At 44.5% G+C, this 12,495-nt stretch overlaps 1 protein-coding gene across 1 annotated transcript; it reads left to right on the forward strand.

Moving 5' to 3' along the window:
- Positions 1-411: 411 nt before the first annotated feature.
- On the forward strand, positions 412-4,354 carry LOC119357441. Its single transcript, XM_037624393.1, has 5 exons — positions 412-713; positions 815-1,013; positions 1,140-1,337; positions 1,431-1,655; positions 4,109-4,354. The coding sequence occupies exons 1-5, from the start codon at positions 412-414 to the stop codon at positions 4,352-4,354; spliced, it is 1,170 nt and encodes a 389-aa protein (XP_037480290.1).
- Positions 4,355-12,495: the final 8,141 nt, after the last annotated feature.

Consider the following 12,495-nt stretch of genomic DNA (forward strand, 5'->3'; position numbering starts at 1 on the left):
GCGAAGTCGCAATTACTATCTCTGTCCTAATTTATTAGTCCCTTTTATATTTTGTGTCAAATTTTAACTATAGATTTGACTAGCAGAATATTAATGCATGTCACAAAAAAATATGTTGTTGAATTCATATTTGACTATACTTTTCAATGATATTATTTTTATTGTGTATACCTTATATTTATTTTGCTAACTACTCGGGGAGCTAAGTCAGACTAAGAAAAATAGCTACTGGTGCAGCTTGTGTGCACATATGGAAAAATGAATGGTAAGTAATGCAGATTTTACCAGCTCTCTAGGTATATGCGTGCAGCCCCCGGCCTATAAATTACCCCTACCACTATCCATCTTCTCACCCAATACCCACAAGAACCTCTAGCTACCGTAGCTTAGTTGAGCTTCCTAGCTGTAGCCATGGCCAAGTATTTCCAGAGTGCTCCTGTTAGCAATGAAGCACTGAAGCACAAGGAGATTCTCTTGGACGGCCTGTACATGCACCAGGACCTTGACGGATCACCAAATCAGAACCAGAAAACTATAGTGAATCCTAACCTCCCTCTGCAGTTTGGCTGCACCGTGGCTAATGACTGGACCATATATGATGGCCTTGGCGCCGATAAGAAGCTTGTTGCGCGTGCACAAGGGCCACATATGGGGGCAGGAGTAGCCAAAGGAAGCTGGTTCATATGTTTCAACATGGTGTTTGTCGACGACAGGTACATTCATTCATTTTTGTAACTTTTTAAGTACATAAGTGCATGCATATTTTCTGAGTGATACCAAATTTGGATGTATATGCACTCGGTTGTTGCGACAGGTTTGCGGGTTCCAGCCTTAAGGTGCTCGGACATTTTGAAGAGCCGGTAGAAGGTGAGTGGGCAATCCTTGGTGGGACAGGAGAGTTTGCCTATGCACAAGGTGTGGTGACCTTCAAGAAAGTCCAGGACGGAAGCACTAGGGTCAGACAGCTTCAGATACGTGCCATCTGCCTCAGCTTTCGATCGTCACTTTCAATGGTACAATCTTTTTTTTCTAGTTCAGTCATGCAAACGCACACCCTAGCATGCACTCCGTATTACATAGTGTGTGTATACTATAGATATAAGGGCAGTGCTAATACACAATAGGAATAACTTATGCAGCCTACAAAGATGGGGCCATGGGGTGGAAATGGAGGCTCCATTCAAGACATCACCACCGGAACCCCGATGCGCCTGCAAAGTGTGACACTCAGAAGCGAGAGCAGCTGGATTGTCTCTCTTGCATTTACTTATATTGACAAACTTGGGAAGAGGCGCAGCAAAGGTCCTTGGGGTCCTGACAAAGGGAACAGTCAAACTGTGAGTTCACTTTAGAGATCAATTTGCCTTCTGATGCATACTCGTACGTCTCCTCAAGAGTTAATGTGGTTTCTTATCTTCTATTGACTACAGATCGAGTTCGGACCTAAAGAATATGTGACGGAAATATCAGGGACAATTGACAATGTCATATCGTCACTTGTTATCACGACAAACATGAAAAAGTATGGGCCGTTTGGGCATGAGAAGGGCAATCGTTTCAGCGCCGCCGTGCCAGAAAACACATGTGTTGTGGGATTCTTTGCCAGGACCGGGAATGCTCTTGATGCCGTTGGTGTTTACCATGGCCCCATCATGGTTTGAATGGGATTCATTGGCGTTTTGCTTTAGTGTCTCGCAATCTGATGCTAGTTTATTTCAAGGAAAAGTGTGTTAGTTTCACTGTTTGTTTTTCAACAATAACATGGCTAGGGTCCTCCTTACGTGTATGATCCAAGTCGCTCTAGTGCGAGAGTACTTTGTTTAATTTGTCGCCTACTATATTCTATCTACAATTAATAAAGTGATGCAAGATTGTTTTCTAGTGAAATAATGAAACTGATACGCTCACGGACTTATTATGCACATGGATACCTTTTTATTCCCTCGTTCTAGGAACTCAAAGAGAGCACTCCATCATGGAACAAAATGTAGGTAAATTTAATGTGTCCTGCGGAGTGGGAATCTGATCTGAGAATGATCAATTTTATACTGCATGCACACAAATTAACTTGTTATCACAAAGCATATTACACAAATATTGTGCATATAATTATATACAATAGCCAAAGTTATACGGACGGTGAGTCATGCGCATTCATTTTTGTAGAGAAAGAGGCACTCTGGTTTCGTGAAAGAAGCCATCACATACAAAAGATCCACCCCATAACACAGAAAAATGAAGAAAAGCACTCCCCACACTCCACCAATATGCGAACTTTTTTTTTTGGAAAAACAAGTATTAGAGGCCATCATTGACAGAGCTTATGAGCTGACAAGGCAGCCAAAACTGGGTAATCCTAAAGGGAAAAGAACATGTATTTCATTTCCGAAGCTACTCCAGTGCATCTCTATTTGGTGCCGTCCCCCATTTTGTGTCCTCCTTCACCAAGAGAGAAATCCACAATCAATACAAAGAAAAAATATGGCAAATATAAAACACCATGATCTACTTTATGCCCATAAATGGTGAATTAATATATAGTCGAAGTTCGCACATTACCAGTAGAGAACTACAGGACAACACATAATCAATAGAGGTGAACATCAAACTAAAAAAGGGAAATAGTGAAATTAGCTCTCCTAGAAATGCTCTTCAATCGGGAAAAGCATGAAGTCAATATGAGAAAGCGATCAACTGGTTCCATGCAATTAATGTGGCATCGCAAACCTCAGTAGAGTATCGAGTAGCCTTAAAAACTGCACACTCTCTCAAGTATAATCGCAAGTTTGATGGATCCAATGGGCGGTAGCGTGCTAGTGGTGCAACTTGTGTGCATGCATGGACTACTAAATTATGTACCTTGCGTTACTTAGGAGCTAGATAAGATTATGTAGTAGAACATAGCTAGTTGGTGCAACTTGTGTGCATGTATGCACTACTTGCAATACGCAGGAGGCTAAATTGGAATATGTGATTTTTTTTTACCTAAGTAATACTAGTACTGATGTAACTTGTGTGCATACATAGTAGAATATTAGTAATACACGGATGCAGCTTCAACCTATAAATTACCCCTGCCGCTCTATCCATTTACTCGCCAACACACAAGACACAAGAGCCTCTAGATAGGTAGCTTAATCCTCCTTGTTGTAGTCATGGCTAAGTATTTACAGAGTGCTCCTGTTAGCCAGGGAGTATTGCAGCCCTAGGAGTTTGTCTTAGACGGCTTGTACATGGAGCAGCGCCCCCAAGGATCGTCGAATCTGAACGAGGTCATTATAGTGAATCCTGGCCTTCCTATGAAGTTTGGCTGCACCGCGGCTACTGATTGGACCATATATGATGTCATTGGCCCCAACAAGAAGCTTGTGGCACATGCATAGGGGGAACTTACGGGTGCTGGTACAACCGAAGGAACCTGGTCCCTTTGTTTTAACACGGTGTTCGTCGATGAGAGGTATGTTGCAAATTCCATGATCATTTCTGAGATTAGATATTGTGTGTTTATGTGATACATATTCACGAAGTATGCAAACTCGACTGGTTTGGGTTTAGAGGTTCCAACCTTAAGGTGCTTGGAAATATGGGCTCGCCATTAGAACGTGAATGGGCAATCCTAGGTGGGAACGGTGAGTTTGCCAATGCACAAAGTGTTGTCATCTTCAAGATCTAAAAGTTTTATCAGCTTCGGATCCGCGCCTTGTGCCTCAACTTCTCGTGGTCCATATCACTGGTATATTTTTTCCATTGCGGTTCATGCATGGATTATCTAAACTTCTATTAGAATTTCTAGCACAAATTGGCAACACAACCTGTAAAGATGGGGCCATGGGGAGAAAATGGAGGTTTCCCTCAAGACTTGACCACAGGAAAGCCGTCACGTCTACAAAGTTTGAGAATAAATAGTGGCTCACGCATCTCTTCACTTGAATTTTCTTATGTCGACAAACTTGGGAAGATGCGCTCTGAAGGTCCTTGGGGTGGCAGCAGTCGAGGGAACTATCAGACAGTGAGCTTATTTTAGATTGCTTGATTAATTTTTTGTTCGCATGCATATACAACCAATTATGTGATGTAATATATTTCCTCTATATGTTATCTTTTGCAGATTGAGCTAGGCCCTAAAGAGTTTGTGAAGCAAATATCTGGGACAATTGACAACCTTGTGACTGAAACTGTTATAACTTCTCTTGTTCTCGTCACCGACATAAAAAAGCATGGGCCTTACGGAAGTGTGCAGGGCACAAGCTTTGACGACACGGTGCCGGAAAATACTTTTGTTGTGGTCTTCTTAGGCAGATCTGGTGGTGCACATGATGCAATTGGCATTTACCATGGTCCTGTCGTAGTTTAGTAATGGATTCATAGTTGCAAAAAGTCACTTTGGAACCCGGGTGCATTGGAGCCCTATTTTTTGAACTGTGTCAAAATGCTATTTTGAAGTTTCAAAAAATTCTGAAATAAGTAACCATGTGAGTTACACAAAAATGACAAAATGGTGATTTTGGAAAGATGAATAGTGCTTACATTATCCACTATTTGGAAATCACCATTTTGTCATTTTTTGTAGCTCGCACACTTACTTATTTCATCACCAAACTTTATACTTGTGTAATATACATCCATATGATCACGTAGAAAAAATTTCAGAATTTTTTGAAATCTTAAACGTGTTCTTCAAAGTATTTAAAATAAGGTCCTCCAATACACCTGGGTTCCAAAAATCCATTTTTCATCATTTATTTGAAGGAAATGCTTGGTTTTCTCTAGATTAGAACGCATTGGTGCAGCTTCCTTTTTTGGCCAATTTTAGTTCCAGCATTTGTGTTCCAAGAATAAGATGGCTTGGGTTTTGGTACGTCCTCATGTAGCTTCCATTGTTAGGATACCATGATGTTTTTATAGTTTGAGCTCTCAATTGTAATATACTATATTTATCTATATTAAATTATGAATAATGTTGTGCCAGGCAAGAAGTAATTTCACCCATGGTCTCACAACTTGCCACATATGTTGAAAAGTGCGCACGACTAGTCACAGAAGTTTGTGGAGTGTGCAGCCATGATACTAATCAGCCACTGATATTGACTGATTAGTCCCGATTGCGGAGTCCACCAACTTCAGAGGTCTACATATACGTGATAAGTTGTGCAACATGGCTACCTATGTCAAATAGTCTTGTTATGATTCAGGAACAAATGAAGCTGATAAAATGTTGGGTGATCTAGTTTTCACACAGAAGATGTATGTCACTCCTCTTACGGGCACTGAATGATAAGGCACTTCCATACTCGTTGACATGAAAAAGGGTCTTCTGTTCCGGTTGGTAAGGGCCTTTTGTCCCGGTTTTTGAACCGGGACTAAAGGGTCGTTACTAATGCCCTGGCCCTTTAGTCCCGGTTCAAACAGGAACCGGGACAGATAGGCCTCCACGTGGCCGGTGCGCCGAGCCCAGGCAGGAGGCCCTTTGGTCCCGGTTGGTGGCACCAACCGGGACCAATAGGCATCCACGCGTCAGTATTTCAGTGGCTGGGGTTTTTGTTTTTTTTTAAAGGAGGGGGGAGGGTTGGGGGTTTTGGGGGGTTAATTTAGGTGGTTCATATATTGTGTTAGCTAGCTAATTAATAGAGAGAAGTGTCCTCTCTTCTGTCCGTGCTTGGTCGACGCTACGTACTATACATAGAGAGGCCCTCGACACGCTAGCTAGTAAGAAAATGAAGGAAACCATTAAGTACAGAAGTTCGTCATGCATACCGAGAGAAGTGATCAACCTCTCCTTCTCCGAGAGATTGGTCGAACAACAAGTTTTCGTATTATCTATCCGACGCTACTGGCTACATACATATACAATATGTAACATCTCTTACAATCCCCTAGTATTTGAAATCAACTTCCACATGGTATTCTTCGGCTTTATTGATGACGTGGTCAAGAAAGAATCCCGCCAATTCCTCTTGAATTGCTTTAATGCGATCTTGCGGTAGGAGTTCATTCCGCATCTGCCACGTCTAATTTGAAGAAGGGGGTTAATACATATATATCAATGAAACTCAACAGAAATGATGGTGTCATAAAATGAAATTGTGAAAATTATTGCTTACGCACTTCATATTGTCTTTTAGAGTAGCCCCGGTTATTTTTCAAAGTCGCGTTGTAGATGAACTCGCACACGTAGTATCCACAGTAATCATTTCCTTGATCCTGCCACAAGCACTTTACGAGAAAATAGAGGTCAATCAAACTGATTATCAACGGGAGATGCGCGCAACTAGCTAGCTAGCTAGTAGTACTTACTTTCGGGTATGTATATCGCAGCTCCTTCGACAGTCCCGGAGCTTCTGCGGTGAACTGTTTCCAAACCCTGCAAAACAAAGAAAATAATTATTATTACTTGAGATATCAGGAAATGAACAAAAAGTTGCCGATATGGTGCGATAATGATGGATTGAACTTACTTGCTGAGCATTTTAGTCATGTCTGCATAGGTTTCGGGATCTTTTCGTCTCGAGTCTAAGACGGTTACTAGTCCCCGCTCAAGCTTAATCTCCAGGAGAATATAGTGGAACCTGCGCACGCATGCATAACTCATCAATTACATTACTATAACCTCGCTCGAGTAATAAGGGAAACCGAATATGCACACGACAGTAACACTCACTCGAAGTTGTAAGGAAAGAGTATTAAATCTTTGTTTTGATTTTTGATCAACAATTGTAGCAAGTTGGCCTCGGCCTCTTTGGCGTCCTTTCTAACCTGAAATTCATCTATGAGATTTGTGTTAATGAACCCAATATCATACATTTCTGCTTTTCTGCACTCAATGATTTTCAATCTGCATAATATAGTGAGGATAATTATAAATACATGCAATGAAAGAGCTGAGCTATATATAGAGACTTAATGACAGAAGTAGTACTTACAGAGAGTAGCAAGTGGCCTTTAATTTATCGAGGGCCTTTTGATTGAAGAACTGGAAGAACTCCTGAAATGGAACATGCAACAGACCAGTTCCAACGAGGTCGTGCTCCTTTTTAATTCTCAGACACAAAGTATTCGTCCCCCCAGACTCTCTGCGGGTTTTCATGTACCAATTATGGAATCTTCGCATCATCGTTGTTAGATATTTTTCATCTTTGACGAGAGGCTTCCCGTACTCGTATCTGTGTTCGTCCACCTCCAAGAAATCATAATGTACATCGTCGGGCAGGTAATCTCCAAGATTGCTATAACCGGGCACCATCCCCGGAGCATTAGCGACGATGTCGCTAGACACAATGAGCGGGGGGGGGGGGACGATTGGTTCTCTTGTTCGCCGAGCTGGGCAATTTCTTCCCAGCTGCTCGTTCTTTTTGTTGGGGAACATTGCAGAAAACAAAAAATTTCCTGCGGTTTCACCAAGATCCATCTATGAGTTCATCTAGCAACGAGTGATCGGATGCATCTACATACCTTTGTAGATCGCGAGCGGAAGCGTTCAAAGAACGGGGATGAGGGAGTCGTACTCGACGTGATCCAAATCACCGGAGATCCTAGCGCCGAACGGACGGCACCTCCGCGTTCAACACACGTACGGTCAGCGTGACGTCTCCTTCTTCTTGATCCAGCAAGGGGGAAGGAGAGGTTGAGGAAGATGGCTCCAGCAGCAGCACGACGGTGTGGTGGTGATGGAGCTGCAATACTCCGGCAGGACTTCAGCAAGCTCTATGGAGGAGGAGGAGGTGTTGGAGAGGGAGAGGGAGGCACCAAAGGCAAAGGTAAGAGGTCCTCCATCCCCCCCCACTATATATAGGGGGCCTAGGGGGGGCGCCGGCCCTAGGAGATGCAATCTCCAAGGGGGGCGGCGGCCAAGGGGTGGGGGGCTTGCCCCCCAAGCAAGGGGGCGCCCCCCCTGTAGGGTTTCCCCCACCCTAGGCGCATGGGCCCTAGGGGAAGTGGCGCCCCAGCCCACTTTGGGCTGGATCCCTTCCCACTTTAGCCCATGGGGACCTCCGGGATAGGTGGCCCCACCCGGTGGACCCTCGGGACCCTTCCGGTGGTCCCGGTATAATACCGGTGACCCGGAAACTTGTCCCGATGGCCGAAATAGCACTTCCTATATATAATTCTTTACCTCCGGACCATTCCGGAACTCCTCGTGACGTCCGGGATCTCATCCGGGACTCCGAACAACATTCGGGTTACTGCATATACATATCCCTACAACCCTAGCGTCACCGAACCTTAAGTGTGTAGACCCTACGGGTTCGGGAGACATGTAGACATGACCGAGATTGCTCTACGGTCAATAACCAATAGCGGGATCTGGATACCCATGTTGGCACCCACATGCTCCTCGATGATCTCATCGGATGAACCACGATGTCGAGGATCCAAGCAACCCCGTATACAATTCCCTTTGTCAATCGGTATGTTACTTGCCCGAGATTCGATCGTCGGTATCCCAATACCTCGTTCAATCTCATTACCGGCAAGTCACTTTACTCGTACAGTAATGCATGATCCCGTGACCAGACACTTGGTCACTTTGAGCTCATAATGATGATGCATTACCGAGTGGGCCCAGTGATACATCTCCGTCATACGGAGTGACAAATCCCAGTCTTGATCCGTGTCAACCCAACAGACACTTTCGGAGATACCCGTAGTATAACTTTATAGTCACCCAGTTATGTTGTGACGTTTGGTACACCCAAAGCAATCCTACGGTATCCGGGAGTTACACGATCTCATGGTCTAAGGAAAGGATACTTGACATTGGAAAAACTCTAGCAAGCGAACTATACGATCTTATGCTATGTTTAGGATTGGGTCTTGTCCATCACATCATTCTCCTAATGATGTGATCTCGTTATCAATGACATCCAATGTCCATAGTCAGGAAACCGTGACTATCTGTTGATCAACGAGCTAGTCAACTAGAGGCTTACTAGGGACTTGTTGGTGTCTATTATTCACACATGTATTACGATTTCCGGATAACACAATTATAGCATGAATAAAAGACAATTATCATGAACAAGGAAATATAATAATAATCCTTTTATTATTGCCTCTAGGGAATATTTCCAACACTTTTAACCTTTGATCACTAACAGTACTTCCCGACCGCGACGCTTCTTGATATGCCTTTTGAGTAACGCGCTCATAGTTGGTTTTCGGCGAAGACTTTGGTGGTTTCTTCAGGGCATCGATAGTGCGCTTTGCTTTCATCGGATCTATCTTCTTCTCCGGAGGTGGATGTTTCTTTGCTTTCACCCCTTCAAAGAAGTTCGTCACTTCGGCTCGCACGATCTTCCTGATTTCCTCCTCGGTCCTCTCGTATGGTAACTTCTCTGGAGTCTTCAGAGGTGGACCGTATCTGTATTGCCTCCCGCCTCTGGATGTACTGCTAGACGCCAGAGCAGACGGAGCGGCTGCGGCTGTCTTCTTTCGTGCTTGCTTACAAGGTGGAGGAGAAGGACTACGACGCGCCGGAGCAGCCGGAGAAGGAGGATGAGTGCCCTGATCGTCAATCGCCGGAGGAGGAGGCGGTGGAGGAGGCGGAGTGCCCTGACTCGCCGGAGGAGGCGGAGGCGTTCAGTTCGGAAGGTTGATGAGCTCCTTCTGCCATAGGCATGGAGTCTTCAGAGCAGAACCGAGCCGAGTCTCCCCTTCACCGGTAGGGTGGTCAAGCTGGAGGTCCTCAAATCCGTCCGTTATTTCATCCGCCATCACCCTAGCATATCCTTCTGGAATCGGCCGGCAGTGGTAGGTTGCGCCAGGTTCAGTAGGTAAAACAGAGCCAACAGCCGCCTTGACCTTCAAATTCATCCATTGCGTCATAAGGTGGCAATTTTGAGACTCCGTGATAGCATCCACGGGGTAGCTAGCAGGAGCCGTCAAGACATGCTCCGGTTGAAGCAGCTCGGTGGAAGCTATGCTGCTTCTCCGCTGAGATGGCGGGGTAGTTTCGGGGGAAGCTTCGGCAGTTCGTTTGCTGCGATTTGCTTCTCATTCCTCTATCGCTTGTACCCTTGCGTGCAGCGCCTGCAGTTGGGTATGCTGCACTTTTTTCCTCCTCTCCTGGCATTTGTAACCGCCTGCGTTTGGAAAACCAGCCTTCCACGGAACGGAGCCAGGAGTGCCTCGTGTCCGTCCAGGGTGCTCAGGATTCCCGAGGGCCATTGTGAGCTCGTCGTTCTCTCTGTCTGGAACGAACGTCCCTTGATGCGCTGCATCGATATAGTGATGAAGCCTCTTGACTGGTATTTTCATTTGCTCGTCCGTCCAAAGGCACTTCCCTGATACAGGGTCCAAGGTTCCGCCAGCCCCGAAGAACCAAGTCCGGCAACGGTCTGGCCAGTTCATTATCTCTGGTTCGATCCCTTTATCAAGCATATCATTCTCAGCCTTGGCCCACTTAGGCCGGGCTTTGGGGTAGCCACCTGACCCCGTGCGATGGTGAAGCTTCTTCTTCGCAGCATTTTGCTTGTTTGTCGCCGACATCTTCTTACTCTTTTCTGATGTCTTGTGGGCCACAAATGCGGGCCAGTGATCTCTGATCTTCTCATATTTGCCGATGAATTCTGGTGTCTCTTCGTTGTCGACAAACATTTTCAGCTCCTTCTTCCACCTCCTGAATAGCTCTGTCATCTTCTTAAGAGCATGCGACTTGATTAATTGCTCTTTAACTGGCTTCTTCGGATCCTCCTCTCGCGGCAGGGTGAAATTTACCTTCAGCTCAGTCCAAAGATCATCTTTCTGCATATCATTGACATAAGACACCTCAGGGTCTTCGTTCTTAGGCTTACACCATTGATGGATGCTGATCGGGATCTTGTCCCTAACAAGAACCCCGCACTGAGCAGCAAATGCTTCCTTTGTCCGGATGGGTTCAATCGGTTGGCCATCGCGCGCGATTGCTGTGATCTCAAACCTTTCATCCGAGCACAACTTTTTCTTCAGGCCTTGTCTCTTTACCGAAGTTGTGCTCGATCCGGAGGGCTAGAAAAAAGAAGAAAGACGAGATTTAATTAATATGTGTACATACCAAAACAATGAATGCATCAATTAGCTAGTCACCACAGGCTTAACTAATATATTTACCTGGCCGGACTCTGTTCGGTCACCGAAGCCGTCACCACGGGCTCCTTCTTACACCAGCATTGGGTCACCGGAGTCATCATAATCATGTCTTGTTGCTTCTTCACCATGTTCTTCCAGACCATCATTGTCGTTAAGATACGACATGACATCACCTCCGGCTAAGATTATGTCCCCCAACACCTGTTCTTATTCCTCGTCTCGTCCGAACTCCATTGTTTCTGCAAATATTACAACATGGCAATTATTACACAAACATGACAACATGTGGATATATTAGTGGCAAACGTAGAACTAGCTAGCTAATCACAATAAGGAATCATATTAGTGGCCTCGACACTGCTTCTCTAGGGTTTGTGGTGGCCTCGACAATGCTTCAAGGGTTTGGGGTGGCCTCGAGAGAGTTTGTCGGGTAGGGACGCGGCAGGAGGGGGTAGGAGACCGACATCATTTTTTCTAGGGTTTGGGTGTCCTCGAGAGTTATGGTCGAGCGAGAGGGTCGGGCGGTGCTCCCGCGGTATAAGTTAATTATCACAGTCGAGAGGGGGTATATATATCGACCGCCCCTCATGTCAAAGTTATCCGGGAGGGGGTAATATCGACAACGATGACATACATACACAGGAAAATAATGTTATGGGGGAGGGGGTATATCGACCCCCCCCCACACGTGTTGAAGTTATCGGGAGGGGTTATATCGACAACGACGACATACGTACATGGGAAAATAATATTATCGGGGAGGGGGTATATCGACCCCCCCCCCTCGTGTTGAAGTTATCAGGAGGGGAAAATAATATTATGGAAAAGTTTTATTTTTTCTTCTTATCCTCTATTCCTTTCTTCTTCTCCTCTTTTGTTTCTTCTTTTTTCCTCTTCTTATTTATTTCTCCTCTTCTTCTTTCTTTCCTCTTCTTATTTTCTTCTTTCCTATCCTTCTTTTTCTTCTTCTTCCCTTCCTAGCTAGATATATAAAACTTTTCTAAAATTGTAACTTTTGCATATATTAAACTTTTCCATGGATCATCATTTCTCATATATATCGAATATCCATTGTCATATATAAAAACTTTCTATATATGAACAAAAAACTTTCTATGAACAAAAAAACATTTTTTGACATATATATTTAGCATATTCTAGCCACATACACATATACATCACATACACATATACATTATAGCCACATATGCATATACATCACATATGAACAAAAAATTAAACTAATAAAAATAAAAAAACATATAGCCACACAGAACATATAGCCACATACATACACATATACATTATATATATATGAACAAAAAAATTAAACTAATAAAAATAAAAAAACAGAGCCGGGGCGGCGGCTCACAGCGGGGGCAGGCGAGGGCGCCGGTGCGCGGGGGCGGGACGGGGTAGGGGCAGGGCGAC

The sequence above is a fragment of the Triticum dicoccoides genome, chromosome 2A (assembly GCF_002162155.2).
Source record: "Triticum dicoccoides isolate Atlit2015 ecotype Zavitan chromosome 2A, WEW_v2.0, whole genome shotgun sequence".
Classification (NCBI taxonomy): Eukaryota; Viridiplantae; Streptophyta; class Magnoliopsida; order Poales; family Poaceae; genus Triticum; species Triticum dicoccoides.

Excerpts from the sequence above, each read along its gene's own strand:
- LOC119357441 (XM_037624393.1), top strand. The coding sequence starts at position 412 with ATGGCCAAGTATTTCCAGAGTGCTCCTGTTAGCAATGAAGCACTGAAG. Across the intron at positions 714-814 it reads ATGGTGTTTGTCGACGACAG|GTTTGCGGGTTCCAGCCTTA; the intron begins GTACATTCATTC and ends TTGTTGCGACAG. Across the intron at positions 1,338-1,430 it reads ACAAAGGGAACAGTCAAACT|ATCGAGTTCGGACCTAAAGA; the intron begins GTGAGTTCACTT and ends TATTGACTACAG.